Source organism: Cebidichthys violaceus, unplaced genomic scaffold (genome assembly GCF_023349555.1).
Source record: "Cebidichthys violaceus isolate CVI_PGR_0920_01 unplaced genomic scaffold, fCebVio1.0.p SCAF_15, whole genome shotgun sequence".
Classification (NCBI taxonomy): Eukaryota; Metazoa; Chordata; class Actinopteri; order Perciformes; family Stichaeidae; genus Cebidichthys; species Cebidichthys violaceus.
In genome coordinates this window covers 15665483-15687627 of record NW_027176318.1, presented here as the reverse complement: position 1 = coordinate 15687627, position 22145 = coordinate 15665483, and the positions used below count along the sequence as shown (strand labels likewise).

The 22145-nt window shown below is 41.7% G+C and overlaps 2 protein-coding genes across 2 annotated transcripts in view; one reads left to right on the top strand and one right to left on the bottom strand.

Annotated features, from left to right (window-relative positions):
• Positions 1-757: 757 nt before the first annotated feature.
• LOC137872106 (toll-like receptor 13) lies at positions 758-5672 on the bottom strand. Its single transcript, XM_068710341.1, is given in 6 exon segments — positions 758-1427; positions 1523-1640; positions 2742-3530; positions 3533-3614; positions 3955-4127; positions 5666-5672. Coding segments are annotated over 6 exon segments (1410 nt in total). The 3' UTR covers positions 758-1186.
• Positions 5673-10993: 5321 nt separating this feature from the next.
• cnksr2a (connector enhancer of kinase suppressor of Ras 2a) overlaps positions 10994-22145 on the top strand; it is a 41021-nt gene continuing 29869 nt past the window's right edge. Inside the window, exon 1 of the mRNA XM_068710241.1 lies at positions 10994-11130. Within this exon, the coding sequence (XP_068566342.1) occupies positions 11067-11130 (64 nt within the window). The 5' untranslated portion in view covers positions 10994-11066. The remainder of the gene's footprint in view (positions 11131-22145) is intronic.

The following is a 22145-nucleotide window of genomic DNA, read 5'->3' as shown; positions in this document are numbered from 1 at the left end:
GGCAGCTCATTTTACAAGTCAAATTCTTTAAAACAGCATGAGATAGAGACAGTAAACAGGTGTAGAGGGGGACCATGTGTGAGCCGGAGTAATTACATTGATGGTAGTTACATAGGTTTCTGTGTAATACTGAAGCAGACTGGTTTCAGGCATAAAATAAAATGTATTTTATTTGACATAAATAACAATTGGAAAATAAATGATCAGCATTTAAAGTAAAAATAAATGTTGTTGTGTTAACCAGTGGTGAAATAAGTATAGTGAGATACCAGAGAGAACCATGCACTAAATGAATTAATGTTATGTTTCCATTTTTCTGTGTAGTGAGAGGAGGAGGAAGAAGAACGGTCAGATCACCGCGAAGGAAAACACCACGTCAGCATAAGCTCAACAGAGCAGTTAATAGCACATGACTCTATTTCTGATGCAGCCAAGAACCCTGAAAGTCACTGTAATTACATTTTTGTAAATTATTATTATCTTATATCCTATTATATTTGTTCTGTTTTATAAACAGGGAAGTGTACTCCATAGTATACACAGTAAACAGTACATTGTAGAAACAGAGCACCAACAAACAAATTATGAAAACATTGTTTTTGAGAAGTATATATATATATATATATATATATATATATATATATGCATGTTATATATTTATATGTTCTGTATTTATATGTTGTATATTGCGTGTTACTGAACTCTGATATTTTGAGTCAGAGAAATGAAGCACAAAAGTAGGAAGTTTTGCTTGTAATTTCTTTTGTCAAAGAATTTATTAAAATAGATGTTTGATAATACAATTGTATGTCTTTATGTCCACACATTTCATACCTTCAATACAACCTTTTCATTTATTATATTTGAAAAATGACTTGAAATTAATTATTGAGAGTTTAATTATAGAACAAGTAATTTAAAAAAAAATGATACAATCAAATCTGCTGTACATTGCAAATTTGATCTTACTTTACATTGATTAGTCAATAAAAGGTCAGACTTCTCATTTTCCATTTCAGTTAGACCAGTAAGATCAGCTGATCAAGATGGTATTCTAAAGTGATGCCGGGAACCTCCTTCAGATACACTTTATGGCAATTTTGTGGTAAAACAACCCAACAAATTCCAAGAAGACTCCAACAAAGTCCACTGTCTGCAAACCTCAAAGGATTGTATTTCCTTTCCATCACGGTCTGTCCACCACATTGAGGAGGAATCGGTCCTCACCTACATCTTCTCCGGTCTTCAGAGCCTGGCGGAGTTTCTCCCAGAACAGCTTGGGGTGCTCCTCGGCTCGAGGCCAGCTCAGGTAGGTCCGCCTCTTCAACAGCTTCCTCATGCGGTAGTAAGGAGACAGCTGAGCGATGGGGATGTCCTCCAGAAACACCATGATCAGCACGTCCTTCTGCTCGTCGAATAGACGGAAGCTACAACGGAAGGAATCGACGGATCAGTCACACAAACTGGCTCCATACAGAGTTAGTGGGGTGTTAAACTGCCGTGTGTCGGCTGACATGTTTACCTGGCCACCTGGATCTCTCTGGAGCACCACTCGCTCTCGAGGTATCTGCGACTGATCACACAGATGGTCTTCCTGCTTCCGTAGATAGCATCTGTGATGTTGTCTATGATGGGTTTACCTGAGGAAGTGAGAAGGAAAAAGGAGAAGAAAAGGGTCAGGGAAAAAAAAAAGTCTGAGTTTGCCTCATTAGTTCCTCTGATGGTGCAGTACAAAGAGTACTATGGTGACACCCTCTGGAGTATAGATGAAAGTACAAAGCAAAAAGCTGTTTGCTTGAAAATTGTGTTTGAAACCTAAAAGGAGAAAAATATCACTCTTTGTTCTTTTTAATGACAGTTTTTAACTGCAGATATTCTAAGTCTATTATCTCTGCATTAAAGCTTTCTACAACATACACACAAAAGAGCAGCACCCTGGCCTGAAAAGCTACCCTAACTCTCTGTATATATAAGCCACACTGACCGGTGGTGTTCAAACATGATTGCATGCAAAGATGGTGGCGCGCATGTACGCAGCGGCTCGACACTCTCGGTTTGATAGCAGCTTTTTCGTCCTGTGTGTTTTATGTGTACCTGTTTGTGCATCAGAGGCTCATATATACTACGAGCGAGCTGAACTCCTTGACATTGGAGACAGTATAAGGTCTACATCCCTGAAAGATTGGATTCTATCCCACCGGAGATCATGCGACTGGGAAAGCCCGGCGACGCTACCTTCATCCCACCCAGGAGGCGGAGAGAAATGAGGCAGAAGTGGGGCAAGAGGAGCAGCCTGCAGGCTAAGCTAAGAGCTGACCCCAACTGACCAGCTCTACCGAGTCTCTTTCTGGCAAACTCCCAGCCACTAAAGCTCTTACCACAGCTGCCATTTAGATACTTCAGGGTAATTTTACTCAATTAGGAAACTTCCTAAGCAAATAAGACTATTTGACCGCATACACTCTCCCCCATTATCCCTGTATCTCTATTCAGTCCATTCCCCACCTTTCCTAATCCTGATCACCTGCATCTCATTCCCCAATCACCCTTTTAGTACATATACCAACCCCTTCACCCCAGCCAGTTGCCAGATTATCAATGTTGCTTGCGTTGCTCTCCAAAAACTTAATCCAAACCTGAACCCTGCCATTGTTTCTGACCCAACCAACTGGCAGACATTGCTATCCCAATAGCCAATCCACAAACACGGCTAAAACATTTTGTTCAATGCCAGGTCTCACCTGGCTCGAAGTCTCGATGGTGCAGACACAATCTCCAGTTCTGCTCCCCTTCCAGTTTTGGCAGCAGCTCCCTGATGACCCACGGCTCATCATGGGTGTTGTAGGAGACGAAGGCATCGTACTGATTGGGAGCTTGCTTGTTTTTAAGCTTTGTGTCAAAGAGCAAAGCCAGAAAGAGGTAGTAGGCGTAGACCAGCTGCCACCTCAGGAAATGGTAGGTGAAGGACACCAACATAAAGAGGAGGATCATGCATGTGGTGGAGATAAAGTAGATGAATTCTGTGTCCACTGTGCAGGACTGGACATCTAAGTCCAACAGTTTCATACCTTTAAGATTCGAAGGATAGTTGCACACAAAGTTGTATGCGTCATAAACTTGTGTTTGCTTGTCGAAAACTGTCCAATTTCGGAACCAGAAGTTATCGCAGTCACAGGTGAAACTGTTGCGTTGAAGATCGAGATATACGAGAGCCGGTAAAGACTTTATAACTTTCTCACTGACTACTGAATATTGATTCCTTCTTGCCTGCAGGAATTCCAGCTTAGTAAGGTTGGCTTCTATAAGGAAATCTAGAGATTGAAGGCTTGTTCTAGATATGGAGAGACTTAAAAGGCCTTGGATTGGGTAAAACAACTCCGGAGAGAGATCCGTGAGGTCATTTGAGCTAATGTCAAGTGTTTGCAGTCGTGGCGTGTAAGTAAACGTGTCTTTGTGCAAGGATAGAAGTTCAGCGTTCCTGGCATTGAAAACCAAAAGATTAGTCAAACCTTGAAGGAAGTTGGAAGGCAGCAAGGACTTCCCCCTACGGTTATTTCCAAGAAACACCAACGTCTGCAGACGGGACAGCTTAGAAAATGGTGGATCAGACAAAGCTACACTCTCAGAGTATTTAATTTTATTGTCCCTCAAATCCAATGCTTTTAAATTGACCAGATCATGGAAAAAAACGTTGCGTAGCCCCTTTTCATCAATTTTATTTGCGTTCAGCTGAATATTGGTAAGATTCCTTAATCCAAGAAAAGACCCATTTTCAAGTTTATAGATTTGATTATCATTTAACGACAAGTTCTGGAGTGACTTCAAGCCTGCAAATGCCCCGTGTTTAATGGCGGTGAGTTTATTCAGATTCAAACGCAGTTGTTTTAGATTTGGCAGGTATATTTTAAAAGCACCTTCTAATTTGGAGATGCTGTTGTTCTGCAGCTTTAAAACTTGCAATCGTATCAAATCTTTGAAGACGCACTCCTTGAGAGCTGAGATTGAATTCTGATGAAGGCTGAGCTGTCTGAGCTTTGTCAGGTTGGTGAAATCGTTGCATTCGAGTGTTTTGATGCTATTCTTGCTGAGATCCAGCTCTTGGAGAGTTGGTAGATTCCTTATGGCAGCTGGAACACATGGAAGTTTGTTTTGAGTCAGACTCAAGATCTGTAACCCTCGCAGAGATCTGAAGGCCTCTTCACTGATATTTTGTATGTTATTGCTGGCTAAATCTATCTCTGTTATGTTAATACACAACTGGAAGAATTGCGCATTGACATAGAGTAGGTTGTTGCTTCTGAGTTGGAGTGTGGACACTGTTGGGATGGTGCAGGAAACGTTGACTAGTGCTGTAAGTCTTGTATGTTTCATTTCATTCATCCTCAGAGAAGTCAGTGAGGGGTTGAAGTTCTCTCGTAACATTTTCCTGGTATCATTATCGATTGTAAGCCCACTAACATCAAGAGTAGACACTCGACTAAGAAAAGTCTTGTTACGAATGTCCCATTTCATCTGTGTCTTTTTAGAATAAGGGAGGCCGATGTTTAACCAGGTGAGATTTGGAAAAACATCTGCAGTGATCCTGAAAACAGCAATACGATTTTGAGACAAATCAAGGGAAGTGAGTTTTAGCGAGCTGTTTGTCAGTTCCCACGAATAAAAAGTGGTTAAATCGTTTCTTTCCACTGACAGCTCCCGTAGATTTGGCAGTTGCTGTAATATAGTGTGAACATTTGTCAAGTGGTGCAGTTTGTTGTTGGAGATGTCCAAAACCGTCAAGCTTGTCAAGGACTTTAAAGAGGTGGATGCCACCGACTTGATGCGATTACTTTTGAGTCTGAGCTCTGTGAGGTTGCTCAAACCCTGAAAAAGATCATCTCCAAGTTTAACAAGCCTGTTGTTATTTAGATTCAATTTCTTGAGGGAAATCAGACCGGCAAAGGCGCCTTGGTGTATTTGCGAGATGTAGTTGCGTTTCAGGTCTAACTGCATCAAAACGGAAAGATTTTTCAAATTTGATTCTTGCAGTGTTGAAATTTTGTTCTCAGACAAGTAAAAGCCTTCCATCGTTGAGGGAATATCTTGAGGAACCGCGTGGAGTTTACACTTGATACATATGGCGTTGTTGTTACTGATATGGCAAGACTTCAGATAAAATCCTGTGACTGGAACAACAAAACTGCTGATATTCAGCAAGAGAAAAACAAAACTCAGTTTAAAACATTCGGATCCTCTTTTTTGCTTTGTTTTGTCCTCTTTCCCTCCAGGAGACATTTTTTATATCTTTTTTAAATCAAGGAATTGCAATCTGTCAATGTAAAGTCCACCTGGAGATCCTGAAAATCCAATAAAACAAACCATCAAGGACAGTAAGAAACAAAAAATACTCAAAATTAGAACACTATGGTAAATGTATGTCATCTGAACATTATTAACCTTATTGTAAATGACTCAGTAATGGTTTCTGATACTCACTGTGTCACACAAAGAAGAGCTGGTTAATCACTGATGTCATATCCACAGGATCTTGTAGTTTAATTATCATCCTTTGTTTGAATAAAATAATCCTCTCAGATGAAAAGAATGGAAATGATCTCTCTCACCGTGTAATAGACAGTAAACATGAGAAACATGTTCGTCTTGAGCGTAAACATCATCCATCTACCTGTCATTTCCGACCTCTTTTGTACAGATCAAGTGGGGAAGTGAGAGTTGAAGGCAGGTCCTTCAGGGAAATGGCTGTTTTGAGCAAAATTTGTCTTTATCTAGTTTTTCATGTAGAATATATTATGTACGAAAACAAGAATCATTTTAAAGAGCTTCTAATCCGTCTTAGATGTTAATGTTTATTCCCTTTATTTAAACTGGTACACTGGGACGGAGTGCCTACCTCAAGCGAAGGAGTTCAAGTATCTCGGGGTCTTCTTCACGAGTGAGGGTAAGATGGAGCGGGAGATCGACAGGCGGATCGGTGCGGCTGCAGCAGTAAATTAATGTAATGTAATGTAAAGCAGGCGCTGCACCGGACCGTCTTGGTGCCGGTCGGTCTACGTTCCGACCCTCACCAATGGTCACAAACTCTGAGGTCGCGGCTGCAAGCGGCCGAAATGAGTTTCCTCCGTAGGGTGGCCGGGCTCAGCCTTAGAGATAGGGAAAGGAGCTCGGACATCAGGAGGGAACTTGGAGTTGAGGCGTCAAAAAGGAGTCAGCTGAGGTGGTTCGGGCATCTAATCAGGATGCCTCCTGGGCGCCTCCCACTGGAGGCCCAACTGGTAGGAGACCCCGGGGAAGATTACATCCCCCAGCTGGCCTGGGAACGCCTCGGGATCCCCCAGAATGAGCTGGAAAATGTTGCGGGGGAGAGGGAAGTCTGGGTCAGCCTGCTTGGCCTGCTGCCACCGCGACCCGACCCCGGATAAGCGGAGGAAAATGGATGGATAGTTTTTCATGTATAATATATTATGTACGAAAATACATACATTAATACATTTCTGAGAATAATTTTAAAGATCTTCTAATACGTCTTAGATAATGTTTGTTCTCTGGCACACTGTCCTAGAGCTTTCACTTCTTTTTCATGTAAAATGCAGGGAGTTGTGGTTTTACTCACTTCCTGAAAAAAAAGTCAACTAATGACAAATGAAGTGTGAGAGTGTCAAACGAAGAACCAAGCACTTCCTCTTCTCTGCTGGCCGGTAGATACAGTCAGAGAACGTGAGGTCTGTTGAGGCAGCTCATTTTACAACTCAAATTCTTTAAAACAGCATGAGATAGAGACAGTAAACAGGTGTAGAGGGGGACTATGTGTGAGCCGGAGTAATTACATTGATAGTAGTTACATACGTGTCTGTCTAATGCTGAAGAGAGTGGTTTCAGGCTTTTTATTTGACATAAATAAGAATTGCAAAATAAATGATCAGCATTTAAAGTAAAAAGAAATGTTGTTGTAACCAGTGGTGGAAGTAAAAGTACAGCAGCATTACTTATTGAGCAGAATGGCCCATTTCAGAATAACATATATATTGCTCATTTCTTAGTTAAATATATTTTGTAACAGTAATCTGAATCTGCAAAGTAACTATTGACTAAAGCTGACAAATAAATGTAGTGGCGTAAAAAGTACAATATTTGCCTATGGGTGATTTATTTCACAAATGTATTTAAATGATATCTAATAATATCCCTGGTGAAACTATCACCTCAACGTGAGAAAGTGATCGTCTATGAAAGTTCATATATTCTCTAATCCCCTTTTTCACTTCCTTCTCTACAGTTTATTAAAAACATTCCTGTAAAGCGGTTAAGGGTTGACAAGGGGCCGTAAACACAACAGTACAAGCACCCCCCGCAGAGAGGGACTAGTTCTTTATAAAACAAAATTACAAATATGCCTACACTGGTTCAAAGGTGAAATGTAGAGCTATTTTGTTTTAATTCCACTCCATTTATTCTATCGATTTGGATGTATGTGTTTTACAAGAACAGCGTGGATCAGTGAGGATATGTTGGTAACTCTTGATATTTGCATTTGGTTCTCTCTTCAGTCTGTTCTTAGGGCCTATGAAAAGCTAAAGCTAACTGGCTGCTTGTAGCTTCACATTTAACAGAATATAGTATGTCTTCTCATCTATCGTTAACCCTAACCCTTTTTGTACGGTTTAAACAAATGAGAAATAACAAGTTAATTAGGAAGGGCTTTAGAGGTGCTGGTAGGTGGATTTTGTTCCCTTAGGACAGAGCCAGGTTTCCCCCTGCTACCAGTCTTTGTGCTAAGCTAAGCTAAGCTAACTAGCTGCTGGTGGTGGTTTCATATTTAACAGACAAATCAGTCTTAACATCTACCTCTCATCTATCTTTTACACTTGTTGCAAGAGTTAAACAAATGATATATGACAAGTTAAGTGAGGAGAGGTTAGCCAGGCTAGCTGTTTCCCCTTGCTTCCAGTATTTGTGCTAAGCTAACTGGCTGCTGGCAGTAGCTTCATATTTAGCTTACCAACATGAGAGTGGTATCTCTCTTATAAGCTATCTACCGTAAGAAAGGCAATAAACAAATTTCACAGTGTTTAAAATTGCTTAAAGTAGTTGTGGTTACTTAAAGTGACAATGCTAACATGCTGACGTTTAACAGGTAGAGTAAAATGTTTAGCCTAAGAGTCTACATCCATGCTAGCAGCTCTGCGAGGCTGTTCTTTGAGCTAAAACGCCAACTTGCTAACATGCCTACAGTGAAGAAAAGAACAGTGTCGTGTTTTCCCTGTATTACTGGGTTTGCATGCTAACATTTGATAATTAGTACAAAACACAAAGAGTGAATTGATTTGCAGGTAAATGACGAATACAACTTTTGATTTACAGTTGGCAATAGATGAATCTATCTGATAGTTATTTAGACATTTTACTAAAAAAATAAATAATTAAAAAACAGCTCAAGAGGAAAAATAAGTTGGTTTCATCTTCAGCCAAGCAAAACATAGCAAGAATAACACGTTTTAAATCCAGCCATGTCCCAACAAAGACAACAATGAATACAGGCTGCCAGCTCTCATGTCTCTATAGAATAGCTTCCAGTGTGAGCTTAGCTTTAGTTTCTCTGTGTGTGACCAGCAGAGGTCTCAGTTGGAAAAGGAAACTGAAGTCGACCTCACTCTGCTCACTGCTCTACAGCCTCTCTATTATCTGTGCATACATCCACCTCCACCTCCACCTCCAGCTGCTGCTGCTGCTGCAATGACCTCAAATCAAATCTCATCAGATCTGATTCCACCTCCTGTGCTTGTTCTATCTTTTATCCTTTCAAATAACTGAATTGCGTGTGCAATGAACTGTGATGTAATATGTGTGTGTGTGTGTGTGTGTGTGTGTGTGTGTGTGTGTGTGTGTTTGTGTGTGTGTGTGTGTGAAATGCTTGAAAGGTGAGTAGATTCTCTTTCAACAACACACACACACATAGATACTAATGTAGCAATGAATCTTTAATGATTCGATTAAATTGAATAATGTTTTAATCAAACTTCCATTACATGATCGCACTGACTCGAATTACTACAATGTGTTATCTTAACATCCCACTGGTAAACATTAATATGTATCAGAATTAATTTAGTGGGACTCAGAACAGCTTTGCTCATTATTAGAGGAACCATGTGGCGCTGCAGCGAAAAGGAAACGTTTGCGTTGAGTTAAACAGAATGGGGACATTGTAGATGTTAAAACTAGGATGTAGACGGTGAGATTTAGGGTGTTTTGTCAGTGAAAAGGTCTCAAAGGGTTCAATCAACCAAGGACCAGGAGCCTCCACCCTCACCTGCCCTCTCTCTTTGGTTTGGATCACTGTGTTGGCTAAGGGTTAGGGTCTCTTGAGTCACAAGAGACTTGAGAGAGATATGTATATTTCCTCTGATGACAATCTTATGTGACTCACAGTTGGAGCATTTTTACGGCTTTTATCCCAGTTTATCCAGTGGCACAAATGAGCCGAATGGAAAACCCCCGTATATACTGTATGCACATAGACAGCTGCAATGCACTGAGGGGGACAATGTAAATGGTGGGGTCGAGGTCTCATGTATGCCATGAAGCTGTGGGAGGGACTCCCTAAAAACATGCTATTTCACCCGTGTTGCGAGGCGTAGCGGTGCACGCTTTGTGACCGCCTCAGCATTGTGCGATTAATATAATAAACCTGCATGCACCTTTGTGAGTTCCTAAAGCTTGGACAAATATGCAAACTAGCTGAATAATACATGAAATGTATATGAGATCAGCATGCTCAATGCATGTTAAGTATAAAGACATACGGAATATACTATTCATGTTTTGGCGTCGCTTGTATATTTGGTCTCACTCCTATGATCATGGAAATTGACGGTCTGCCTTGTAAGTCTGTTTGATGTGGACATATATTGATGCAAGACACTAGTAGTCATTTTACTGACACAAAAAGATGCTGGATTTGTAAGCGGGCAAATGTTTGCGTATACGTTCACCATATCATCTTGTTTACACCGCCCCCAAGTGGGCAAAACAATCCCATGTCATTGTTGCAGGGAGAACGTTGTTAACAGGTGAAAGCAGGTGAACCCTCAACATCTGTCATTAAAAAGAATAAAGAAAGAAATGGTTTGAGGGTACAATTATATTATATGTGGAGGTGGAGAGGTCAGCTGAACATTCATTAAGTTTTCTCACAAAGCAGCTGAAGCAGAAAGTGCAAGGTACCCCCCCCAACACACACACACACACACACACACACACACACACACACACACACACACACACACACACACACACACACACACACACACACACACACGCACTTTAGTCATGCACTCATGCGGCCTGATTAAACATCTGCTCAGGGTATCTTTTCCCCATCATATCTGCATGATTCTATCGCTCCAGAGGGAAATTCACTGATATGTGCGCGCGTAGCCACCCACGGGGCGCGTGCACGGTTTAATCATATCTGGAGAGAGAGAGAGAGAGAGAGAGAGAGAGAGAGAGAGAGAGAGAGAGAGAGAGAGAGAGAGAGAGAGAGATGCTGTCGGGTGTTGAGTCCGGTGTGACTTATCTATCCTACTCTGCTGCTGTCGGTAACGGACCGGCTGCGCACACACCTACACTCCTATCTCTGTCACACACACACGCACCCCCCCCCCCCCCACACACACACAGACACACACACACACACCGGGAGGACCGGACTGGCGCACAGGGAGACCCATCTCAGACCGGATCGAGCAGGGGAATGTACCGGAATCCGCTGCACACGCCCGGGCTGTCCCGCACTGAGGGCTGCGCTGTGTTAACGGGACACGACACCGGGCTGAGCCAGGGGCGGTACCGGACCGGGATAGTGTGAAAAAGGAGGCACCTGGCTGCGGAGAGAGAGAGAGAGAGAGAGAGAGAGAGAGAGAGAGAGAGAGAGAGAGAGGGGTGGGGGGGAGGCGGGGCGGGTGGGTTTGGGGGAGAGCTGTTCCCAGCGGTTAGAGCTTTTTTTTTTTTGGTGGGGGGTTTAACAACACCGCTTGCGCGCAACGGAGAGTCGGCGCAAATTTTCCTCGATGGCGCTGGTGATGGAGCCGGTGAGCAAATGGAGCACGAGCCAGGTGGTGGACTGGATGAAAGGTAGGCTATAGTAACACACACACACACACACACACACACACACACACACACACACACACACACACACACACACACACACACACACGCGCACACATATGCAAATGCTCAATCCATAGTCAAACATCACGAGACACACCTGGATGCAGATAAACACACGCACGCACACACACACACACACACACACACACACACACACACACACACACACACACTGAGTGATCATGACTGATGAACAGTAATGCAGGGGAGACAGAGGAAGGCTGGCAAGATGCTATGCTGCGTGGGAGGTGTGTGTGTGTGTGTGTGTGTGTGTGTGTGTGTGTGTGTGTGTGTGTGTGTCCATGCATCATCCTGGCACCTGATGATCAGTGTGGTGATGTAATGTGTGAGTGACAGGAGGAAACCCAGCCAAACTTCACTGCTGAGAGCAGGGGCGGATTTAGGAACTTTTGAGGACACACACACACACACACACACACACACACACACACACACACACACACACACACACACACACACACACACACGAAACACACAGTAATCTGTAGAAATCATTCTGCGTCCTTTTGTGGTCATTTTGTAGTGGTTTTGAGTTTCTTTTGTTGATCAATCGATGTCCCTTTGTGATTGTCCCTACGTGGCTGCATCATTTGTAGTCGTCCTCTGTCTCTTTGTGGTTGTTTGCCGTCTCTGTGTAGTCTCTTTGTAATGGTTTTGCATCAGTACCTGGTAATTACCTGGTCATTTTGTGGTCATTTCACATCTCTTTGTTGTAGTTTTGCGTCTCTTTGTAGCCACAATGCACCTCTCTGTTGTATTGACTTTACCCACAGCAGCTGCCTCATCCAGAGGTTGTGATACTAACTGAACTACCAGCTTCTTACTGTGGTTACGGGGGCACCAGTGTGCCGCCCCTCTGGCAGAGAGAAGAGATTTTTAATAAAGCAGGATTGAGCTCAAACTCTCTCATCCTCTTAGACTGACAAAGATTTAAATTCAGGTCATATGAATGCTGTCAAAGTGAGATTTGGGGAATGACGAGTCCTACAACAGCACCTTTAAAGACACACACAAAAAACCCTAAATGAGTATATTTATTCAAAAATGTAATTGAGTTTTGTCTACAAGAGTACTTGTGATACCTAGCAGTGATCAGACTAGAGATTACAGTCATTCATAATTCATGAGCCAGGCTGATTAGGTTTGTACCCAGAGGCCTGTGTGAACATTGAACAACTCTTTTATTATTGTTATCCCTGTGAATAATGGGCCAACGTAGACGATATGACAAACTCCACATTTCCTGCTTTTCTGTCACACTCTCACGTGAGATCATATATACTCTGTATGATGGAGGATAGGACATAGGATTTGGTGTCAGTCCTTCTAAAACAATTTGTCTCTTTAGGCTCGATGTTTTGCACCGGTCATAGCTTTTCATTAAAGTACGACGCGTGAGTTGTTAATAACACATGTAACATATTGGTAACAACTCATATTGACTCAACATGCAGTGCCAATATCACAAAAAAAACACCTGGCAAAAGGAGACCGCTCCATTAATCACATTTATTATCACACCTAACTTAGTCTAATTTAATAGCCTTGTTTTAGCTGTGATGCCAACACTGTAGCTCCATTAAAAAAGTCATAAATGTCCAGGTTGGCAACAAAAAAAAAAGGGAGAATGTGAAGGTCATGCAGATCTTTCCATCCAGTTAGTAAAATGATTAAAGAAAGCTTAAAGAAATACTTCTGTTGGTATTTGTGGAGATTCACGGCGTTGTTAGATGCTACAACTAAATTAGGGATTGTGTCAGTAAAGTTTTACTCCACCCTCGAGACAAAGAGGTGGTTGTGAAAAACGTTTGCGGTTCCTGAATGCCGGCTGTGATTCAGAGTCGTTACAATGGAGTCCAATGGTGTGACGAGTACATAAACGCATCATTTACAAGCCAGAAATGAGTTCTGAATGCAAATGTATTTTTTCATAATTACTGGCAAATGGTTGTCAAAGAATGTCTTCAAAGATCACTGATACAGAGAAATGTTTATTAACACAGGTGTGGCAATGCTTCCTTAAAATAATACATTCACGGCAGTACGATGAGACGCTGAACATTCATGTTGTCGTTAATATCACAGTAAAAATAACACCGGTTTCATCATAAACAATACGATTATGGAACACTACTAATTCCTCCTAATTTCTGCTTTTACAATCATTTTAAGCAAATTGTTGTTGAATTTAGCACTGAATTGTCACTTCCTGGGATAACACAATTCTTTTAATTATCAAAATAGAACAGAACAGTTCAAACGGTGTATAGCTCCAGTTAACAACTCATGCATACATTTGAGAGAGGGATGTTTGAGCAGTAAAGACCTTTAAAATGTTGGCATTTGTAAATTACAGCGCCCTCATCGGGCCAATCAATGTAATGTCGTAAAACACAGCCTGTCCCACACACTCCACATAATCTGAGATACAAAAAAAATGACTAATAATGACAACCAATATTAGAAATAATTGTTATTCATCATGTCTGTTTGTTGCAACAAAAAAGCAGGTCAGGGAATTTATTGACTCACACGCTTCAATAAATCGTGACAAAGATTTATTTACATGATGTTCCGTGTCAGAGCCTTATCATTGGATGGGTTATTAGCTGGTCATGTGCATATGGCATCTGTGTGTGTGTGTGTGTGTGTGTGTGTGTGTGTGTGTGTGTGTGGGTGGATGGTGAGTTGTTCGTCCCAGACCGTCTGTGCAGAACAGCTGACAGACACACACACCCGCTCTGAACAGAAGGCTGCACCCGGGTCCTCGGACATTTGTGCTTGCAAACACACACACACACACACACGCGCGCACACACGCACACACACACACACGCACTTACAAGCATACACACAACACACGTGGCATGCTTTAGTGTGGTATTCGGTTCACGCTGGGTCTCTTGGGTGTGTCTGTGGCGACAGAGGGAAACATGATATACTATATTTGTGTGTGTGTGTGTGTGTGTGTGTGTGTGTGTGTGTGTATAAAGTGCCCGGATCAGATATGCACACAGGCGTTTGGGGTCAAAAGGTTTGCACGTTGTTGATTTGGCGACAGTGTTGCATCGGCACGTCTGAGGCTGCAGCACTATGGGAGTGGTACACATCAATGGTAATACGAGGACTTGCTGGGAATGCTGGGAATTCTCTTTGCCCCGCGTCCCGTGGAAGCCCGGCACATTTGTTTCATCTAATTTCCCTCGCATGAATTCGATCGGCAGACTCCAAAAATGAGCGGAGGAACTGCCCGTGACAGCACATGTGATGAGACGGCTGCCAGAGTGGTCGTCAGAGGACTTTAGGTCCGGGGGCTTGATCCTTTATTTCTTTTTTTTGAGGTGAGACACGGCGAGACTCGGGAGGATTTAGATTACTTAAAACATTCGCCAGGTTGCATCAGAAAAGTCAGACTCTGTTGGTGTTGCTTCACACCGAGCAAACAAGTGGTGCGTGAGGGGAATATTTTGGTTTGAACAGTTTTCGGTCACTCAGAGGCCAGCGAGTCCAGGCGGGCCTGTTAAAGTCACTCCAGTATGATGCATTTACATACTGGAGCGAGCTAAGTGTTTTTAAATGCATCACTTAATGTTGCGTTCAGTAGTTTTCTGATTTCAAACCCTTATGCCGCAGCACTTAACGGGCAGAATCACTAGCGTCGAGGAAAGAATATTAAAAGCCTTCTCATTGGAGACAAATCTAAGCAATTAGACTGACGCCAATTAGCTGATTGACATTTCAATCAGGAGACATATTAAGAAACGATAATTGTTTATTAAAACCGATGATGTGTCATAATAAAGACTTGACAGGTTTGTAGACTGGCAGCTGATGAACCTGAAGACCGGGTCGAGACGGCAGCAGGATGTTAATGTAGTAATGTAGAGGCGTGTTGCTGCGCTATCGGATAGAGCAGCTGAAGACAACAGCTGATCGGGCATTTGTGAGAGGAGCGAATGGCGGGATACGTGAGGAATAAAATACAGGCCCAAGCACGCAGGACAACAGTCGTCCTGACTGAACTCACGCCAGAGCCTCGTTTCAAAAGAGCACAATGTTGTTCACATGCCGCTGGTGAGCGTGGTACCTTTAGCCATCAAGTGACTGTTTCACATCCCTTTATACAAGTTGCTGGAGGCATTTCTTTTAATCATCTCACTGAGCTAACGTTAGCTTAATTAGCTAGCTTGACACAATGGCAGCTGGTAAAATCCGGATAGAAACAAGCGGCTTTAATGCTATATTTATTCATAAGAAACTAAAATACTCTACAGTGTTGAGAGAGAACTGCACAGTTATCATAACTGCACCCAAAATGTATAATCAGATAAGAAAAAAAACCCCTGTTTTTTGTTGTTGTTGTTTTTGCCCAAAGACACTGAGAAATGTTTGCCACTGCAGGGTTAAAAGAAACGCTCCAATCTGGTTTGTGCTGTTTTTAAAATCATTGCTCTGTTTTTCGAGCTGTAATGTTTTTCAGACTTACAGGAAGTAGTCTGTTTTTCAATATTTAGGTCCCATTATAAGCTATTTTTTGCTCATTCGTTGGTCGAAATTTAATGGACATGTTTCCAGCTTCCAGACATTTACAGGCACCTGGATATAATCCTGCTCTGTTTATTGACTAATTCTAATTTCCGAGGAGAAAATGTCCACCTCGAGTGAACATTTCTTTGATTTAGCATTGCCTGGAGTATTACTCTGAACCAGAAAATGAAGGAGACCAACGCTTCTTAAATAACATAATTTACACTCAGGAACTGCAAGAAAATACATAGAAAAGCACAAAAAACGCTGTTATTAACTGAGGAATAGAATTTGCTTGGTTTATTTACCCCATGCAAAATTACCCCACACAACACTGTGATTTAAACTGGCAACCTTCTGCTCATAAACTCACCTCCGAAAGCTTCCATGCTCATAACATCCTGCATTTAGAAAATCACAAGAACACAGTGAATACTCATCTCCATTTTTATTGTTACCGAAACTTAAGAGTGCTTGGAACAGATGACACATAACCCGACAGGGAGGGCCGGATCTTTTATAGGACTCTCGAACATCCCAGAAGTCACCGCAAAATCTAGTTTTATTAGACGTGTGTGTGTGTGTGTGTGTGTGTGTGTGTGTGTGTGTGTGTGACAGAGAGAGAGAGAGAGAGAGAGAGAGAGGGTGTTTGTGGGAGTTTGGCTCGCCTGCTGTTGTGAAAAGTGTGCCTCTGTAGGAGTTAAGTGTGTGAGTCAGCTATGAATCACACTTTTTCTGTACCAGTCAAACACATGCGCACACTTGAACTCTCTCTTTCTGACACACACACACACACACACACACACACACACACACACACACGTATACTGTACATACAGAGATACGAGCGCCTGGTTGTACAGATTAGACGCCATCATACACGAAACAGGCCACACAGGCATCTGCACTGAGCTCGTGATTGTCAATTTATACAGAAAAAACATGAGCGGTTTTTAGGTGCAGTTATTCCCAACCAGATGTGTCTTGTTCCCCAGATGATGCTCTGCAGTAGCCAGGAGCACAACTAATTACAAACAAGATAGAAATTATGATTTTAATTTAAAAAAATCAACAATATTGAGTCAGCTGTAACGCCTCAACAAGTGTCGAGAATGTGTGAAAACCAGATAGCAAGGACACAAGCTGAAAAGTTAAAAGTAATGGATAGCTTAAAACAGCTAAACGTAATGGATAAATGAGCTGAAAGTACTTTATGAAGCGTTAGCTAAAAGTAATCTATAAATAGATGGCTAAAAAATAAACAGTTGGTTAGTGTAATGGAGTGATTCAATATTAAGCTAAAGGTGAACAATAAACAGTTGTAACAATCTATGGTAGTTAGCTAAACGATAAATGGTTGAAATAGTTAGCTAAAAGTCATTGATGCATGTTGTTGGTAAAAGAAGATGAATGGTTGAAAGAGTTAGCTAAAAGAAATGGTGAAATGGTTATTAGCATTTCTGTTAAATAATACTAATAAATGGAAGATAGCTTTACGACAAATGGTTGAAATAGTTAGCTAAATGTAATTGATTTGTGGTTGAACTAGTTAGCTAAATGTAATTGATTAGTTTTTTAACTAGTTAGCTAAATGTAATTGATTCGTGGTTGAACTAGTTAGCTAAAAGTAATTGATTAGTTTTTTAACGAGTTAGCTAAAAGTAACTGATGAATGTTGTTGGTAAAAGTAGATGAATGGTTGAAAGAGTTAGCTAAAATAAATGGATACATGGTTATTAGCTAGCTGTTAGCTAATAAATGGAAGATATCTTTACGACAAATGGTTGAAATAGTTAGCTGAAACAATAAAAGGCTGAAAGTCTGAGCTGAAGGTAATGGACAAAATGGTGAAATAGCTAAAAGTAATATATAAATGGTTGAAATAAATGGGTGGTATGGAGTTCTGACAAGGCTTTGGGGGATTACAAAAAAAGGTTTCCTGTACCACTGCAGTAAAAGAGTGAATCGTATGCAGCAGTCATTATGCTGTATGTATAACTGTACAGCAGTGTTTTAGTTACTCTGTGTGTGTGTGTGTGTGTGTGTGTGTGTGTGTGTGCTCCCTCATGTCGCTCACAATTTGATTCATCAGTATTCAGGGCCTTCACGCTCTCCCTCACTGCCAGAGATAAGCGATGCTGATTATCAGTGAACTTTTGCTACACAGTGTACGTCTCCCCTTCTGCTTCTCTGCCTCTCTCTCTGCCTCTCTCAGCTATAGTAACACTTTGCCTGCGAGAGCCAACATTGTTTTAATCAGCTTCACGTCTATTAGGAACCAGCTGCCATTAACACTCATTAACACACGCCGTGAGAGGGAAAGAAAAAGGTTCTCGGACGCCTAACTTTAGTAGAAATAGCAATATAACAACGTGACCAAAAGTGTGTGAAATGCAGAGTTGTCTGAAATGCGTTAGTTTGGAGGTATGAGCAGCAAGGTGTAGTACTCATGCAGAATATCCACTTCACAATATTAGATTATTAATTATTTATAAAGATTCATTAACATTTAAGCAGCAATGTATTATTATAGCTGGTCATGATGGAGTAGTTTTAATTATTTAGTTTAATGTTGGGTATTAAAACCTTCAATCATTTTTTATTTGGCCACGTTGTGAACACAAACCTGACATGTTTTGACCTTTTAAGTTGATATGGTTAACTTATTATAGGCTACTTATTAATTACGTGAGTTTTAAAGGTGATGCAGGTTGATTTCTGAACTTTAGACAGCGCCATGCTAGCTGTTTCCCCCCGCTTTCAGTGTTTAAGCTAAGCTACGCTAATCGCCTTCTGCCTCTAGCTCCACGCTTGACGCACAGAAATGAACGTTTTTGTATAATATGTGCTTTTTTATACCACGTGATGGACATGTGAACCAGGGAATATATCTTTGTCTTACATTATTATTGTATGTAGATTATACTATGCAGTCGTCTGTGAAGAGGGTGGGAACTGATGCAGTCTCTATCTCATGTTGAATCATCACAATCCTTTATTAAAACAAGGTGATTTTGTGGTGCGTAGCATGAAATACACACATCTCACAAGGTAGACGACACCTCTTGTCGAATGATTCACTGAAAATGAACCTAAAGTTTACCTCAAGCGACCCTAACATTAAAACTGGAAGCCACACAAATCACATCTGAGCGGTTTGATGTCTTCATTAGCATCAAGTCCTTTCACGCTTGTCAGTGGGAGCCGTCAGCCGAGATATCGCTCATCGACTTGAAGTGTTTGGCGGTCCAGATAGTGAAATCAATTTGTCTGGTTTCCTCCCAAAATGAGATAAAGGTGAAAAGACGATGCCTCGTATTCAAAAGTTGATTGCAAGCAGAGCATAAAAGCTTTGTTTATGTACGCTTTAAAAAGATAAAATGACGTGTTTTTTGAAATTTTTTGATGGATTTCAGGCTGCGACGTCTTTTTGTATTCCGTCTCGTTATACGGCATTTTGAAACTGAACGCTTCATTTAGACTTCAGATGTAGTGGCTGTTGAGGGGGAGGAAGCGACAAATGCTGTTTTCTCGTCGCTGATGAGAGATGGAATTGGTGTGTCTGTGTGTGTCTGTGTGTGTGTGTGTGTGTGTGTGTGTGTGTGTGTGTGTGTGTGAGAGAGAGAGATAGTTTGCAATTTAGCAGCTGGCTTATGAGGTTTTTTTCTTTTCCTCTTTTCCGACTTCTCTTTTTTCTCCCCTTCTCTTGCCAACCTGTTTTTTTTCTTCTTTTCTCCCTCCCATCTTTGTTAGTGTGGTTTTGATAGATGAGTGTATTATAAAGCGGGGACTTGAAGCGGGGGAAATCAATGCTCATTCCTCAGAGGTGTGTGTGTGTGTGTGTGTGTGTGTGTGTGTGTGTGTGTGTGTGCGTGTGTGTGCCAGTTGGCTGTTTGTTAAGAGGTTAGAAGCTGGATACATTCATTGTTTTGGGAGCCAGGGGCTGCAGCTGAGCCGCTCTGTCTTGATCTGCTTTCCTTTGACTCAGCAAACCCACCCAGGCCAGACGGACAGACACACACACACACACACACACACACACACACACACAAGCACGCGCCTTAATGAAGCACGCACCCACCCACTTACACGCTCACGCACTTGCAAATCTAGAGAGACCTTCCCACTCACAACACGCAGATCTAGAGAGACCGTCCCACTCACAACACGAACGTTACACAACCCAGCAGAGAGTTAAGTCTTACCTGGGCGGCTGCCTAATTACCCATCTATTACCTCCTTTGTTCCATTCTCTTGATTCAGATACCGAGTTTCCTTTTAGGGCCTTTTGGAGAGTAAATTCATGTTTGGCGAACTTGCGAATTTGCACCGTTGACCAATAGCGAATCGTGTTGACAGTGCTGACCTCTGAGGGGATGGAGAGCCCCAAATAAAGGAAGCCACCGTAGCTTATTGGCTGTGTTGTGTTGCACCCTTTACTTTTATTCAACTCTTCTCTGCCTGAGCATTAACTGTAGTTTGAAACAGGAGTCAATGGTACAAGCTGTAGTTATTGTCCTGTTAGCAATCAAGATAAGCTAACGAGCTAACAAGCTCGCTAACTGACTGTCAGAGACGTCTGTAACTTTCTTTTTTGAGATGAATCAACAAACACTTGCCTCGTTTAAATCATTAGGTCATACAAGTTGCAAAATGCACAAAAATAGCCAAATCCATGACGCGGATGAAGTCTAATCTGTTCACCAACCATTGAAAAGGGTCAGAAAAGACATGATTTGCAGTTATGAGCTACAATGAATACACACCGGCATGGTCCCCTGTGGAGAGCTTAGGTACAATTATGGGTTTTTAAAGGTGTCTGACCATGATTAAAGTCCAAGTATTATTTATCATCTTTATCTTCCTCTTCAGAAGAAAACAGCTAATGCCTCTCTTCCTTTCCTCTCTCTCTCTCTCTCTTCACCCTCACTGCACGGTGAAACAGGTCTCAGAGTCGGTTCCCTAAAAAAAGAAAAGAAAAAAGGAAAACAAAACAAAGGAAGACCTTAAATGCCTCTTGTGGCCCTCAGGTGTCTCTCAAAACAAACTGTACTCTACACTTGTACCTATAATCCTATCGCAGTTTCGGAAACAGCGTCGGGCTGAAATCTACAAAAGTGCAAACAAGCCGAAATGTCTCACAAACACGACACAGCAGCTGTTGTTTTATCCGAGACGCGCAGGAATAAGCAGCAGTGAAGATGTGTCTATCTGGCACTAAAAGAAATCTGTCCTCCCCTATAGGCTGACTTTGAGGAGGGAAAGCGCAGGTGAAACGTGTGGTAATAAAAGCGCATTAGTGCTTCTGGAGGACAGCCCGAAAACCTGTAATGTAATAGTGTGTGGCTATCGATCAGGGAGGGTCCTGAGGAGCGCCTCGGCCGTGGACGGGTCATGAAGAGGGACCGTGTCGTTGGGATGAGTGCATAGGGCTCATCATATCTCTCTAACTTATGTGTATTCTCATAATTGCCGTAAAAAAAAAAAAATGATCACAGGCAGTGGATATAAACGCCTTAAAGCAACAGTGTGGCCATAATGTACAAGTGTGATAGTGTTCATAAAAGATACTTCCAGGAGTCGATCGACCTTAACTGACCTCACTTGCTTTTTCTCTTTCCTGCCACTTCCCTTCTTTCCAGCTGAATTTGGCTGAATGTGTTTTTTGGGGGACATTGAGTCCTTAAAGGGGACAAATCATCCAGAAACTCACAAACGGTGCTATAAGACAACCCCGTCAGTCTTTTTGGGCTGCTTGGATCAGAAAACATGTGATTCAACAAGCCAAACATTTGGCGCACCATATTTATTTTTTTTACAAGCCAATCAGAGCAGACTTAATATTCGGTAAGGGGTCTTAAATAGAGAGGCGCTAAAACAGATGGACAGATGGTGAATGCACACGGACAGTGTGAGAAGAATACTGTGTTCTGTGAACGTTAAAGAATGTAAACATGTTCTGATGGAAACAAAACACAGGATTGAAGCTGAGAATGAGCATGAAATGTCTCCTTTAAAGCTGTATTTATCAAGGTTGTCAGAAGGAATGAGTCTGAATCCAGGCTGATGTTGCTCTGCATGTCTAACAGGCAACTGTTGTTTCCAACATTTACTTCAACTTATTTATCTTGCTGTCCTTTCTCTCAGAGATGAACCGATTCTTTAACTAGCTCAAAGCTTTATGGAGCCATGGTTATTGCCGCTAAGGAATTCTGGGAAATGCAGTTTCCAGCTTTTTCCAGTACAAAGTATTAAATAACTAATAACTATTTACACATTACAGAATGAGATTATGATGAAGAAAAAAGCCTTAAGGAGAAAAAAACAACATAAAAGCCTTTGGATATATTGCATCTTCATTTGCACTTTTATCACCTTTGTGCACTAATTTCCCGAATCCATTGTCCATTGTCATTGTTGTTGTTCTT